The sequence below is a fragment of the Tamandua tetradactyla genome, chromosome 6, assembly GCF_023851605.1.
Source record: "Tamandua tetradactyla isolate mTamTet1 chromosome 6, mTamTet1.pri, whole genome shotgun sequence".
In the NCBI taxonomy this organism is placed as follows: domain Eukaryota; kingdom Metazoa; phylum Chordata; class Mammalia; order Pilosa; family Myrmecophagidae; genus Tamandua; species Tamandua tetradactyla.
Genome location: NC_135332.1, coordinates 24,689,049 through 24,703,702, shown reverse-complemented (window position 1 = coordinate 24,703,702; position 14,654 = coordinate 24,689,049). Strand labels below are relative to the sequence as shown.

The window sequence follows — 14,654 nt, the reverse complement described above, 5'->3', positions numbered from 1 at the left end:
TATCCAGTTCTCTAGGCATCATTTATTGAAGAGACTGTTCTGTCCCAGGTGTGTTGGTTTGATTGCCTTATCAAAGATCAATTGTTCATAGATGAGAGGGTCTATATCTGAATACTCTATTTGATTCCATTGGTCAATATATCTATCTTTATGCCAGTACCATGCTATTTTGACCACTGTAGCTTCATAATACACCTTAAAGTCAAGTAACATGAGACCTCCAACTTCATTTTTTTTTTCAGGGTACTTTTAGCTATTTGGGGCTCCCTGCCCTTCCAGATAAATTTGCTTATTGGTTTTTCTATTTCTGAAAAGTAAGTTTTTGGGATTTTAATTGGTATTGCATTGAATCTGTAAGTCAATTTAGGTAGAATTGACATCTTAACTATATTTAGTCTTCCAATCCATGAACACAGTATGCCCTTCCATCTATTTAGGTCTTCTGTGATTTCTTTTAACAATTTCTTGTAGTTTTCTTTGTATAGGTCTTTTGTCTCTTTAGTTAAATTTATTCCTAAATATTTTATTCTTTTGGTTGCAATTATAAATGGAATTCTTTTCTTGATTTCCCCTTCAGGTTGTTCATTACTAGTGTATAGAAACACTACGGATTTTTGAGTGTTGATCTTGTAACGTGCCACTTTGTGGTACACATTTATTAGCTCTAGTAGTATTGCTGTGGATTTTTTGGGGTTTTCGACCTATAATATCATATAATCTACAAACAGTGAGAGTTTTACTTCTTCCTTTCCAATTTTGATGCCTTGTATTTCTTTTTCTTGTCTAATTGCTCTGGCTAGTACTTCCAACACCGTGTTAAATAACAGTGGTGATAGTAGACATCCTTGTCTTGTTCCTGATCTTAGGGGGAAAGCTTTCAGTATTTTCCCATTGAGGATGATGTTAGCTGTGGGTTTTCCATATATTTCCTTTATCATTTTGAAGAAGTTCCCTTCTATTCCTATTCTTTGAAGTGTTTTCAACAGGAAAGGATGTTGAATTTTGTCAAATGCCTTCTCTGCATCAATCGAGATGATCATGTGGTTTTTCTGCTTTGATTTATTGATATGGTGCATTACATTAATTGATTTTATTATGTTAAACTATCCTTGCATACCTGGGATGAATCCTACTTGGTCATGATGTATAATTCTTTTAATGTGTTGCTGGATTCGATTTGCTAGAATTTTGTTGAGGATTTTTGCATCTATATTCATTAGAGAGATTGGTCTGTAGTTTTCTTTTTTTGTAATATCTTTGTCTGGCTTTGGTATGAGGGTGATATTGGCTTTGTAGAATGAGTTAGGTAGCTTTCCTTCCTCTTCAACTTTTTTGAAGAGTTTGAGCAGGATTGGTACTAATTCTTTCTGGGATGTCTGGTAGAATTCACATGTGAAGCCATCTGGTCCTCGACTTTTCTTTTTGGGGAACTTCTTAATAATGCTAATGTTTCTTAAATGCATATTATGTGTCTGGCATATCTGATTAATCCTCAAACAGTTGTATCCAGGTAGAATTAGATAAGGAAACTGGGACTTGGAGAGGTTTAATAACATTTCACATAGTCATTTTCCAAATGTTCATTAAATCCCTCATGTGCAAGGCATACTGCTTGCTGAAGGAAATACATAATTTTAAGATATAAGTCCTCCCCTCAAGGAGCTTGGAGTACACTACTAATAATATTATCTTATATTATGTCATGTTCTATAGTTACACAGTTTTTTACAGGCCTCTCTCACTTGTTGCTTACTGGGTAGATGTTAAGTTTAAAGTTCCTATAGGACACCTATGTATAAATGTCCTCTGAGCAGTTGAAAGTGCAGACTTGAATATCAGGCAGGACTGGAGCTGGAGAAAGAACTAGTCACAAGTTGTCAGGTTAGTGAGCACTAAGAATGAACTCTTCATGAAGAGGCTGATTCAAACAAAAAGATGCTGGGCTAGATGGTGAAGCATCTGGCTTACCAGGCCACAGAGTTTCCACTTGAGCCTAAAGATGACAGTGGGGCTTCAGGGGCAATTTTGGCATAGAGAAATGACTAGATCAAAGTCATGAAGCTAGGAAGATTAATTTAGCGGCCACGTGGAGGAGGAAAGAACTATCAGGAAAATACTACAGGTGTCCAGGCCTTAGGTGACAAGAGCTTAAGGCAATTAAGTATGTGGGGGAAAAAGCCTACCTATTGCAAACTATGTACTATAGTTAACAGTAATATCTTAATATACTTTTATCAGCAGTAACAATGTACCACACCAATACTAGGGCTCAGTGAAAGAGGGGGTTAAGGTGTATGGAATGTTTTGGGTTTTCTCTCTTAATTTTTTCTTAGAGTAATGAAAACATTCTAAAATCGATTGTGATGATGCACAACTATGTGATGATATTGTGAGCCACTGATTGTATACTTTGGATGGATTATGTGGTATGTGAATATATCTCAATAAAATTGCACTAAAAAAAAGAAAATAGGTGAATAAGAGCACCACAGAGATTTTACAATCGGCAAAATACAAGTGGTGGGAAAATCTACAGGATAAACAACCCTATTTTTTGTATCGAACAAGAAAAAAGGAAGCTATAGCAACAGTCATAGTGAATAGACCTTATCTGGACCCTGATTTAAATAAGTTTATTTTTTAAAATTTGTTTTGGAGACAATCAGAAATTTCAATACTGACTATATATTTCATGATTGTAAAGAACCATTGTGTTAATGCTTTTGAGTGTGATAATAGTATTGTTGTCATATTTTAAAAATTAATCCTTACCTTTCAGAGAGCCATACTTAAATGTTTACAAGTAGAATGATATAATACTGGACTTTGCTTCAAAATAATATGGTGGTGGGGGGTGCTAGGGTAGTTCATGGTAGAATTCTTGCCTGCCATGCAGGAGACCCTGGTTTTATTCTTGGCCTATGCACTTCCCAAACAAACAAACAAACAAAAGAAACCAGCAAAAACAAACAAGAAAATTCAACAAATGGTGCTACAATAATGGTATACTCAAATGGAAAAAGAATGAAACATGATCCTGCCATAAAGCAAATAAAAAAGAAAATGGTAGTGGATAGGGAGTTAATGCTTAAATTGCACGGAATTTCCATTGGGTTGATTGTAAAGTTTTGGTAATGGTAGCACAACTTGTGAATGTAATTAACAACATTGAATTAGGTATGTGAATGTACTTAAAAGGGAAAGTCTTATGTCATATATATGTTACTAGAATAAAAACTAAAAGAAAAAACATAGGATTGTATAACACAAGCCAATTGTAAACAATGGACTATAGTTAATAGCACAGTTATAAAAATGTTCTTTCATGGATCATAACAAATGTACCACACCAGTGCAAGGTGTTTTAGTTTGTTAAATGCTGCCGGAATATAATATAACAGAAATGGAACGGCATTTAAATGCTAATGGTAATTTAAATGCCAAGCCTATTAAATGGTAATTAGCATTTAAAAAGGGAATTTATTAAGTTATAAGTTTACAGTTCTAAGGCCATAAAAATGTCCAAACTAAGGCATCCAGAGAAAGATACCTTAACTCAAAAACGGCTGATGTCTGTCATGTGGGAAGGCATGTGGCTGGTATCTGCTGGTCATTGTTCTTGATTCTGTTGCTTCTAGCTTTTGATGCTAGTAGTTTCCTCTTTAAGCATCTGTGGGCCTTCACTTAGCTCCTCTGGGACACAACTCTGGGTTCTGGCTTGCTTAGCATCTCACAAGAAGGTACATGTGACGTTTGCTGGGCACTGCATCTCTAAACATCCCTGTCTAGGCATCAACACTCCAAGCAGCTCTACAGTCTGCATCTTTCAGCTCTAAAGCAATTGGCATCTCCTGGATCTTCTGCATTTCCAAACATCTGTGTCTGTGTCAACATCTCAAGCTTTTTCCAAAAGGTCTCCCTTTTTTAAAAATACATTTTTAATATATAAAAAAGCAATAAATTTCAAAGTATGCTGTAACAAGTAGTTATAGAATAAATTTCAAAGTTTGGTATGGGTTATACTTCCACAATTTTAGGTTTTTCCTTCTAGCTGTTCCAAGACACTGGAGACCAAAAGAAATATTAATATAATGATTCAGCAGTGAGATTCATTTTTAAATCCTAACTTTATCTGTTACAACTCCTCCTTTGATCCTCCTCCCAGTCTTCAGGGGCATTTGGGGTATGCCCATTCTAAATTTTTTTCATGTCGAATAAAGGTGTTGATAATACGGGATGGGGGATGGAAATAGTTGATGTTCTTAAATAGGCTGGCTCTCTGGATTTCAGGATTTAACTGGCTTAGGAACCCCTCTGGAGGTTGTAGGTTTCTGGAGATTAATCTTAGTGTATGAAACTTCCGTACAGTCTCAGATAAAGCCTTAGATGTTGTTTAGAGTTGACAGGAATGGTTGTTTGGTTGGGGGTTGGCAAACCTGGTAATTAGCAGTATCTAGCTGAAGCTTGCATAAGAGGAGATCCAGAATAGGTTTTCAACTCTATTTGAACTCTCTTAGCCACTGATGCCTTATTTTGTTACATTTCATTTCCCCCTTTTGGTCAGGAAGGTGTTTTCGATCCCATGGTGCCAAGACGAGGCTTATCCCTGGGAGTAATGTTCCAGGTTGCAAGGGAGACTTTCACCCCTGGATGTCATATCCCACATAGTGGGGATGGTAATGATTTTACTTGCAAAGTTGGGCTTAGAGAGAATGTCTCCACTTTTTTTTTTTTTTTAACTTTTTTTATTAATTAAAAAAAATTAACAAACAAAACATTAAGATATCATTCCATCCTACATATATAATCAGTAATTCTTAATATCATCACATAGTTGCATATTCATCATTTCTTAGAACATTTGCATCAATTTAGAAAAAGAAATAAAAAGACAACAGAAAAAGAAATAAAACGATAACAGAGAAAAAAAAAGATTATACATACCATACCCCTTACTCCTCGCTTTCATTTACCACTAGCATTTCAAACTAAATTTATTTTAACATTTGTTCCCCCTATTATTTATTTTTATTCCATATGTTTTACTCGTCTGTTGATATAGTAGCTAAAAGGAGCATCAGACACAAGGTTTTCACATTCACAGAGTCTCATTGTGAAAGCTCTATCATTGTTCAGTCATCATCAAGAAACATGACTACTGGAACACAGCTCTACATTTTCAGGCAGTTTCCTCCAGCCTCTCTGCTACATCTTGAACAACAAGGTGATATCTACTTAATGCATAAGAATAACCTCCAGGATAACCTCTCAACTCTGTTTGGAATCTCTCAGCCATGATACTTAGGCTCATTTCACTCTTCCCTCTTTGGTCCAGAAGGTTCTCTCAATCCCTTGATGTTAATTCTCAGCTCATTCTAGGGTTTTTCTCAGTCCCTTGATGCTGAGTCTCAGCTCATTCCAGGATCTTTGTCCCACGTTTCTAGGAAGGTCCACATCCCTGGGAGTCATGTCCCATGCAGAGAAGGGGAGGGTGGTGAGACTGCTTGTCATGTTGGCTGGAGAGAGAGGCCACATCTGAGCAACAAAAGAGGCTCTCTTGGGGGTGACTCTTAGGCCTAAATTTTAAGTAGACTTGACCTATCCTTTGTGGGGTTAAGTTTCATATGAACAAACCCCAAGACTGGGGGCTCAGCCTATAGCTTTGGTTGTCCACACTGCTTGTGAGAATATCAAGAATTGTCTCCACTTTTAAAGTACTCCAGTAAACTAATTAAGATGCACCTGGAATGGGCAGAGTCACATCTCCATCTAATCTTACCATACAATTGAGTATGCCACATCTCCATGAAAGTAATTATATTAGTTAGGGTTCTCTAGAGAAACAGAATCAACAGGGAACACTTGCAAATATAAAATTTATAAAAGTGTCTCCCGTGACTGCAGGAACGCAGAGGCCAAAATCCACAGGGCAGGCTGTGAAGCTGACAACTCCAATGGATGGTCTGGATGAACTCCACAGGAGAGGCTCACCAGCCCAAGCAGGAATGGGACCTGTCTCCTCTGAGTCCTCCTTAAAAGGCTTCCCATGATTAAATTAGGCATCACTGATTGTAGAAGACACTCCCCTTTGGCTGATTACAAATGGAATCAGCTGTGGATGCAGCTGACGTGATCATGATCTAATCCTATGAAATGTCCTGATTGCAACAGACAGGCCAGCACTTGCCCAATCAGATAAACAGGTACCACAACTTGGCCAGTTGACACATGTCCCTAACCATGACAGTAATCTAATCAAAAGATCACACCCACAATTGAGTAGGTCAGTCTCTATGGTAACAGTCTAATCAAAGGTCTCCATCCTGCAACATTTAATCAGGATTAAAGGACATGGCTTTTCTGGGGAAAACAACACGTTCAAACCAGCACACAAGGTGTTAATAACTGGGTGGTATATGGGAACTCTTCATTGTATACATTTTATCCATGATATTTCTGTAAACCTATAATTTCTCTAACAAAAAAGTTATAAAAAAATCTGAATTAAAAGTAAAAATAATACATTTAGAGTTTATAACACATCTACAAGTGGAGGGAAAAAATGAAAGTATATTGTTCTCAAAAAAGAATACAGTGGTGAAGAGTGGTTGGGGTATGATGAAACAAGATTGGCTGTGAGTCTATAAGTTGATAATAATTGTTGAATCTGAGTGATGGGTGATGGGGACATGGCTGTTCCCTATCTCCTTAAGTGTATGTTTCTCTCTCTCTAAAGTATATATTTGGAATATTCCATAATTTTAAAAAAAAACACAGTCTTTAAAGTAGAGGAATAGTAATTTTCCATCTCAGACTTTTCGATTTACACCTTTTTGATTTCTTGTGTCGTGACAGATCTGGAACATAGCTACCAATAAACTGACCTTCCTCAACTCCTTTAAGATGAAGATGTCGGTTATCCTTGGTATTATTCATATGCTGTTTGGAGTCACCCTCAGTCTTTTCAATCATGTGTGAGTTGCTGTTTCTGTCATAAGAATGCAGATAATTTAAATAATACTTTTGCCTAAAGAAATTATATCATTTTTTTGGGGGGTGGGTGATTAATAACTCAGAGCCTCATTCTACATTCTAGAAGTACTTTTATAAAAATCTCATGTTCTTAAATGAGGCTTAATAATAGTCCCTTAAGAGTTTACAACTGCACTAAAGATCTTTGAAAGTAACTTGAGCAATTTTCATCAAAATGAGTGAATTAATTTTCTTCCTTGATAGGAGTACAAGGGTAGTTCAGTGGTAGAATTCTTGCCTGCCATGCGGGAGACCCGGGTTTGATTCCCATTCCATGCACTTCCAAAAAAACAAACAAAAAATTCAAGAAATGGTGCTGCAATAACAAGATACTCCCATGGAAAAATAATGAAATGTGACCCCACTGTACAATATGCAAAAAAAATTTTTTTTCTTCCTTGACATATAACTCACATAAAACTGTGAGCTGTGGTCTAGAATGTACTAGATTTTCCAGTCTCCTTCTTGTGGGAGAATGGTGGGTGTGGTACAGGAGCTATTCAAGGCCAAAAGTTTAGATGTGATAGTTAATCCTGTTGCTTCCAGTGTGTCTGGCTGCTGCTTCTTAAAGTGATAAAGACAAAATTGGGGGAGTGTTAGGGGACAAAATCTAGTGATTACTCGACTTGGTGTAGAGGTGGCCCTATGTCTGTTAACCCTTAACATTTTTTCTCTCTCCCTTTTTAGCTATTTCAGAAAGCCCCTGAATATCTACTTTGGATTTATTCCTGAAATAATCTTCATGACGTCTTTGTTTGGCTACTTGGTTATCCTCATTTTTTACAAGTGGACAGCATATAATGCTCAGACATCTGAGAAGGCACCAAGTCTTCTGATTCATTTCATAAACATGTTCCTCTTTTCCTATTCAGACTCCAGTAATTCAATGCTGTATTCTGGACAGGTGCGTCAAACCATAAGTGGTATCCTAGGTGGTTGCCCTAGATTAGGAAGCCAGATCCTTTTCTGTCCCTGAAGAAGCCTAGGAAAAAATATTTGCATAGTATTTGTTTTCATCACGTGTGTCCAGATCTAAATTCAGCCTGTCCTCCTTAGCTTGGGAGGGTCCTCTGTAATTTCTGTATCCCAAAAGGGTGGAATTTATAATTCCCATCAGTTCTAGTTTACAAGCTGCCAGAATGTGATATACCTGAAATGGAATGGCTTTTAAAAAAGGGAATTTATTAAGTTGCTAGTTTACAGTTCTAAGGCCATGAAAATGTCCAAATTAAAGCAAGACTATAAGCATGTCCAAGTTAAGGCATCCAGGCAAAGATACCTTTGTTCAGGAAGGCCAGTGAAGTTCTGGGTTTCTCTCTCAGCTGGAAGGGTATGTGGCAAAGTCTGCTGGCTTTCTCTCTAGGTTTCTTTTCTCATAAAGCTTCCCTGGGGGCATTTTCCTTTTTCATCTCCAAAGGTCTCTGGCTGCATGGGCTCTGTAGTTTTTTCCAAAATGGTTCCCTCTTAAAGGGCATCAGTAAGCAACCCCACCTTGAATGGGTGGAGACACATCTCCATGGAAACAATCTAATCCAAAGTGACCACCCACAGTTGGGTGGGTCACATCTCCATGGACACAATCAAGAAGCTCCCATCCAGCAATATTGAATGAGGATTAAAGAACTTGGCTTTTCTGGGGTACGCAGCAGATTCAAACTGGCACACCATCTTTAGGGCAATTCCTGAGCTTTGCCACACCATTTGCCAATTATTTTGAGAAACTGGTTAGTATTATTCATTGATCAGCAAGAAGGTTCTGTACCTGCTTTTGGGAAGATTTGTGCTGGGATTGGAAATTGCATATTCGAGTAATGGTTTTTTATGTGATGTATCTTGTCCTTCTTCCCTACTTTGCAGATAGGAATTCAGTGTTTCTTGGTGGTAGTTGCACTACTGTGTGTACCTTGGATGCTGCTGTTTAAGCCATTGGTCCTTCGCCATCAGTATTTGAGGAGGAAACATTTGGTAGGTGTACTTCTGTTGCTGAAAGTTGCTAAGTTTTTTTTTAATTTTAAGATCAAGACAATTCTCCATTGGATATAATTAATGGTACACAAGTCTGTATATACTTGAAATACATTTGTATCACATAACCAAGTATAAGCCTTGGGACTGTTAAGGTCAGAGGAACATATATTTGCTTCTTAGATGTCAAGATTCAATTTTGAATAGAGAAAATAAGTAATAAGTTTTTGCCTTTCTTGCGTATCGTGCCATGCTCAGCAAAATTCAGGCCTGGACCTGTCTAGATACAGCATCAGCCAAAGCAAGGTGCAACAGCTACAGATGGGTCAACCCATTCATGTGGTTTGCCTGGGGAACCACAGGGGTGACACTGAGACATTTTCTGAAGAGACCATGATACTTTCACCTACAGAACATCTAGGGAAAAGGGTTTGGTTTAAAAAGCCATTGATTTTTTTTTTTTTTTAATTTTTAAAAAGCAGCACACATACGTGTGTTTATTTAATGTATGTGTGCACATGAGTTCTCCTCACACACACATAAAGTTAAGTTGCCACATGTTCAGTGTTGTGTGTGATTTCTGGCTATCCAGTAATGCTCACTTATTTCACTGCCTGGAAAAATCCACATTTCTTATTGCATGACTCTCATGCGTCTGTTAGGTTATTACTGCTGTTGGAGAGCAGCTGAGTTACACGACCCTCCTTCTCCTTTTTCTGACCATCTTCACCCTCCCATGTACCCTTCATCCGTCTCCCCTTTCATCCCTTCCTCTTTTGTTTTCTTTTCCTTTCCTCTTTTCTTCCATTCACTATCAGGAAGGGCAACCTGTGGAGGTCCCAGTCAGCCCAACCCCGAGCCAACAGGGGCTAGAGGCAGCAGCGGCTGCAACAGTGAGTGAAATTAAAACCAACAAACCATCATATTACATTTTAAAAGGTGGCAAACAGTGCAGCAGAATTCTTTTTAACAGTATCAAGAGCATAAAATGTGTGATCTTGGGAAGTATGTCTTTGTTACTTACTGAGATGATGGCAGAAGAGATTTTTACCCCTTAAAAATAGATTCTGATATCATCTTTACTATTCATCTACTGAATTTCTATTCAGATATGTAAGTACAGTCATGGCCATGGAAACGAAGTGGCTAGGTTGTACCTTCTCTGAGACCCATTATCTTAATCCAAGATAGTGGCTCTTGGACTCATCCACTTTCATGTCTGTACTTTGTGACCACATATGGAAACATCTCTGTGATTCTTCAATTGATTTCTCTAAAGTTTTGCTTCAGAATGATGTTTGAACTTTCAACATTGAGTTACCCTCTTTCCAGCGGAAGCTTATTCCTGTCTACTTTTTTTTTTGTAAGAAACTTGGAAACCCTCATGTCTTCAGCTGTTCTAGTGAGACCTCCACTCTCCTGTGTGTCTTGTGTAAACTGTGCATCTAGTGTAATAACCAAAACCATCTTCTGTCTTGATCTTTCCTTTTTCCACTACTAACTCACAATTAAGTAATACTCTGAATTTTAAGCATTTGAATATTTGTCCTTAAAAATTCTCTAAACCAAAATCTTACCTTGTGCTAATATCCACACTGGCACAATATATTCTAGATAATGAATTTATATAATTTTCAAATTCTTGGCAGTAGTGGTTACTCATATAGTTCTATCTTCTAGCTGTATCATATTCTTTCAAAAGAAATAAAATATTTAGTTGAATAAACATTTTCTTCATCAGGCACCTCTGATCATTACAAACTTGGAAAACTACTTGTGATCATCCTTAGGGACCTAGTCAGAAAGGGTCTATATTTTGAGTCAGAACATATTTTAATGTTGCTGCTCAAAATTAATTTCAAGTAGGAACTTACTCTCTCCTTCCCTCACCAAATAAATAAGTACATCCTTAAAGCACGTACTACCCATTTATTAATATTTTTTTCACAGTCTTTCAGCTAGTCTTAGTAAATGGAAAGTGTGCTTCTGAGAAGACCTTGATGCTTTTAAATATGGCATCTTTTTCTATAATGATCTCCAGCTATTCTATAGTAATCCCCAGGTTTCAAGTCCCCGGTCTGAAAGGCTGCACATTTGGAGTCTTCTTAACCTGCTGATCCGTTAGCCAAGCATCTGTTTCTGGAGAGCAGCCTGAAAGAATCAGGGTGATCATTCCACAAGGGCCCTGGATTTTTTACCTTAAAGGCTCAGGATTTGACCACCGATCTGCTTTGGTAGTGTTTTGTGTCGTCTTGGTTTTCTATAAGTGTATCAAAGTGGGATTTTTTGTTGTTGTTGTTGTCCTTTTTTAAATCTGCTGGTTAAGTGTTTCTTATCCCCCCTCCTGCAACTCTCATTTCCTGTATTCTGAAGAGACACATATTAGTTTATCCTGGGGAGCTTTCACCTGTCTACCTCTCACTATATCTGCTGGTTGGGGAAAATTTCAGAAAATAGCCTTCTACTCTAGGAGTTTTGAAGCCTGAAGCCTGATTCCTCTACCCTGTAACCCATCCTACGGTACACAGGAGACCTCTCCTATCACCAGGGCCACTTTGATGCACTTCCACTCTGTACATTTTGAGGGTAGTTAGGTGTAATATGTGTGTAAATTATAGATACTCCAAGGTTTCTGAAGTCCTGGACTCTGACTGCATATCAGAATCACCTGATAAACTTTTCTTTTTCTTAGGTATTGAAAAGCAGATAAGTAGAAGAAGAAACAAAAATGGTCCCTAATTTCATGGCCCAGAGAATCCCTTACTAACATTGCAAAATAAAATTAAAGTCACAGATGCACTTGGTTAAAGAATGCAAATAGTACAAACTGAAAAGTGAATACCTCACTGTCCTACCACAGTTCTTCTCAAGAATATTAACAGGTTTGGGGTTTTTTGCCTCCAAAACTTCTGCACATAATAGAATATATCTATCATCCATTGATATAAATATGTATGTATATGTGCACATACGTGTGTCTCTCTGTGTGTGTGTGTATATATATATATAACATATTAGGAATTGTGCGTTTGGTTTATTAATTGTTTAAATTTGTACATTTTTGAGATTGTTTCATACTAATACATGTAAAGCTACTTCGTTCTTTTTTATAGCTGCCTGGTATTCCATAAAACAGTCTGTTATACTAAATTTACATAAGCACTCTCTTGATGATGGATGTGTTAGTTGTTCCCAATTCTTTGCTACTATAGACAAAAATATACAGAGTATATCCATGTTCATGTATCTTAATAAAAGTTTTATAAGCATAGGTGTTCTCAGCAGTAGGATTGCTGAGTCAAAGGGTGCATGAGTTTTACATTTTGATAGATCCTTCACAATGATTATACAGTTATACTTGGGAAAATATTTTTAAGTACAAATTTCTTGGGCCCCACACTAGACCTACTAAATTTGCAATTTCTGAGGGTGGTATTTGAGAATCTCTATTTAAAGTTCAGTTTCAAGGTGATTCTGATGCAGCTCGTTCTCTGACCAGCATTTAAGAACTACTTCTGGAAGAAGAGGGAGAATTTGCCCAAACCCAAAGGTGAAGCTGAGATTAGGGCCTCAGGGAAGTTGAACAAACCTGCATGCATGCTGTTTGTACTGCCACTGGGAAGATTGTTTTTCAGGAGAGCAGTCCTTGAGCTTTGGCCTCGTTTGGCTCCATGGACAGGAACCATATGAAGTGGTTCTAAGGGCTCCTTCTTTAGTTCCTTTTACCAGTGGCAGATTGGCTCTGATTGGTACTTGTGACTTAATCCCAATTCTAACTGTCCTTTTGTACCTGGAGAGTCCTTTTGCCTCAATAAATCTGAGATTTTCAAATCAAGTTGATTTTGAAATTTTGCTTATGGAGACTCCATAAGCAGTGAAAACTGCACTTGCTTAGTGAGAAGGAACAAATGCTCAACACAGGGTCTGCCCACATGCCTGTAAAAGTGTTGTGTTAACATTCCAGAATCCTCCAATTAAGGAAAGAATTCTCTCTCTCTCTCTCTCTCTCTCACTATTCCTCTAGCCACAAGCTAATGTATATTGAACTTTTTTTCCTTCTTTAACCTTGGAAGTCCCTTGTTCCCAGGCACAGACTCATTGCATTTCTGGGAGAGGTTGCTACAACTCTTGGTCACCCATTGAAAGCTTATCAGAACAGGGTACAATCACCATGTCATTTGATTCACCTCCCTCTTAGAAAGTCTAATCTTTAGTTCTGGAAAACCTTGAGTCCTTGCAGGCTTTGTAGATAGCACCACAATTATTATGAGGGTCTGCTCATTTTAAGCATTTCATTCAAACAGGATTCTCAATTAGTGTTAACTGAGGCAAGGTTGTGTCTCTTGGTGCAGCAGGCAGAACTGCACATTTCCTCCGAAGTAGGATGAGGCAGTAAATGTAGGTTGGGTCCGGGTCTGTGGAGGTGTTTGTTGGGTGGTAACAGTGATTCATTTTAACTTAAGAATTCGATCTGTGGGTTTGGTTTTTGTTGTAGAGTATATGCTTTTCTGAGGTTTGTATGTACTAACCATCGCCCTTCCCCACCTTACAGAATGTCACATTAGAGCCCAGGCAAATTCTCCTCTTTCTGTTCATCTATGTAGGGAACTCTCAACTTTGGTGGGATCAGGGTGGGCAACGGACCAACAGAGGAGGATGCTGAGATTATTCAGCATGACCAGCTCTCCACCCATTCCGAGGACGCGGAAGAGGTAAGATCCAGGCCAGCCATAGTCTTGTATACCTAAGAGCCTGCACTCCAATCTTCTCCTCGAAAAATAAAAATACTAATCCTCAAACTACATCCTGGATTTCTTAGGGTACCACAGCTTTTTCCAGTGGACCCCTGCTCCAAACTCCAGGTGTTGTCTGCAGAGCCTGCAGCAGTTCTGTTGTTCAACTTCTTAATTTCCGTGATACTTGCAGTATTCTGCATGCTGCTCTCAGTTCCTAACTTTCAATTACCAGCTCTCCTTAGGGCCAGGCAGAGGAAGCCCCAGTGTCCCAGAAATGGGCCATTTATGATAGTTCCTTCATTCCTTGCCCCTTCCAAGAGTCGTTTTAATTACATAGCTGTGATCACTGCTGCTTTGAAGTCCTATCCCACGGATGTGTTCTTGTTGCAGATATTTTGTTTGAACATTTTGTAATAAGTTATTTGCCTACTTTTTACAGTGACAGTGAAAAAAGTCACTGTCAGTGACTTTTTAATAAGGTCAGGCTAGAGTTTTCCTTAAGATGCCACCTCCCGGCTCAGTTTTTTGAAATCCAGTCTCTTTGCCTAACCACTTATGGCACAAAGCCTCTGAACTGAGCTTTTGAATTCCATCTACTCATTATGTTCTTTCTAAAGCAAACAGAGTTGAGGATCCAGGTGACTGGATATTTCAATCTGTCTAACCACTTGCAAGGGTTGGGGTGCCTTTTAAAAATAAGTATCTTAATGCTCTAAATTGCTGCTGACTTTGCTTTCTGTGTGCTGAGGAGACCTGCCTCCAGCATATCAGCTCCATTTAACATTAACAGTCCTCCCCAAGAAGCAATCAGTGACTTTGTGCTTGTGACTTGTAACCTTGTATGTGGTGTGGCCACCCACTAAGTGTGAATTTGTGTTTTCAAGCCTACCGAGGATGAAGTGGTAAGACAAAGCCAGCTTT

At 38.2% G+C, this 14,654-nt stretch overlaps 1 protein-coding gene across 6 annotated transcripts in view; it reads left to right on the top strand.

Annotated features, from left to right (window-relative positions):
* The window catches only part of ATP6V0A1 (ATPase H+ transporting V0 subunit a1), a 72,745-nt gene that overhangs the window by 45,156 nt on the left and 12,935 nt on the right, over positions 1–14,654 (top strand). For 5 of the 6 annotated variants that reach the window (XR_013177517.1, XM_077164342.1, XM_077164341.1 and 2 more), the window contains 4 exons: positions 6,856–6,974; positions 7,720–7,936; positions 8,890–8,997; positions 13,602–13,709. Coding sequence is in view for 5 of the 6 variants with exons in the window: in XM_077164342.1 (XP_077020457.1) it covers positions 6,856–6,974; positions 7,720–7,936; positions 8,890–8,997; positions 13,602–13,709 (552 nt within the window). In the remaining variant the exon portion in view is untranslated. Of the gene's footprint in view, positions 1–6,855; positions 6,975–7,719; positions 7,937–8,889; positions 8,998–9,815; positions 9,891–13,601; positions 13,710–14,654 lie in introns of all 6 variants that reach the window. The other variant, XM_077164345.1, reaches the window with a different exon arrangement.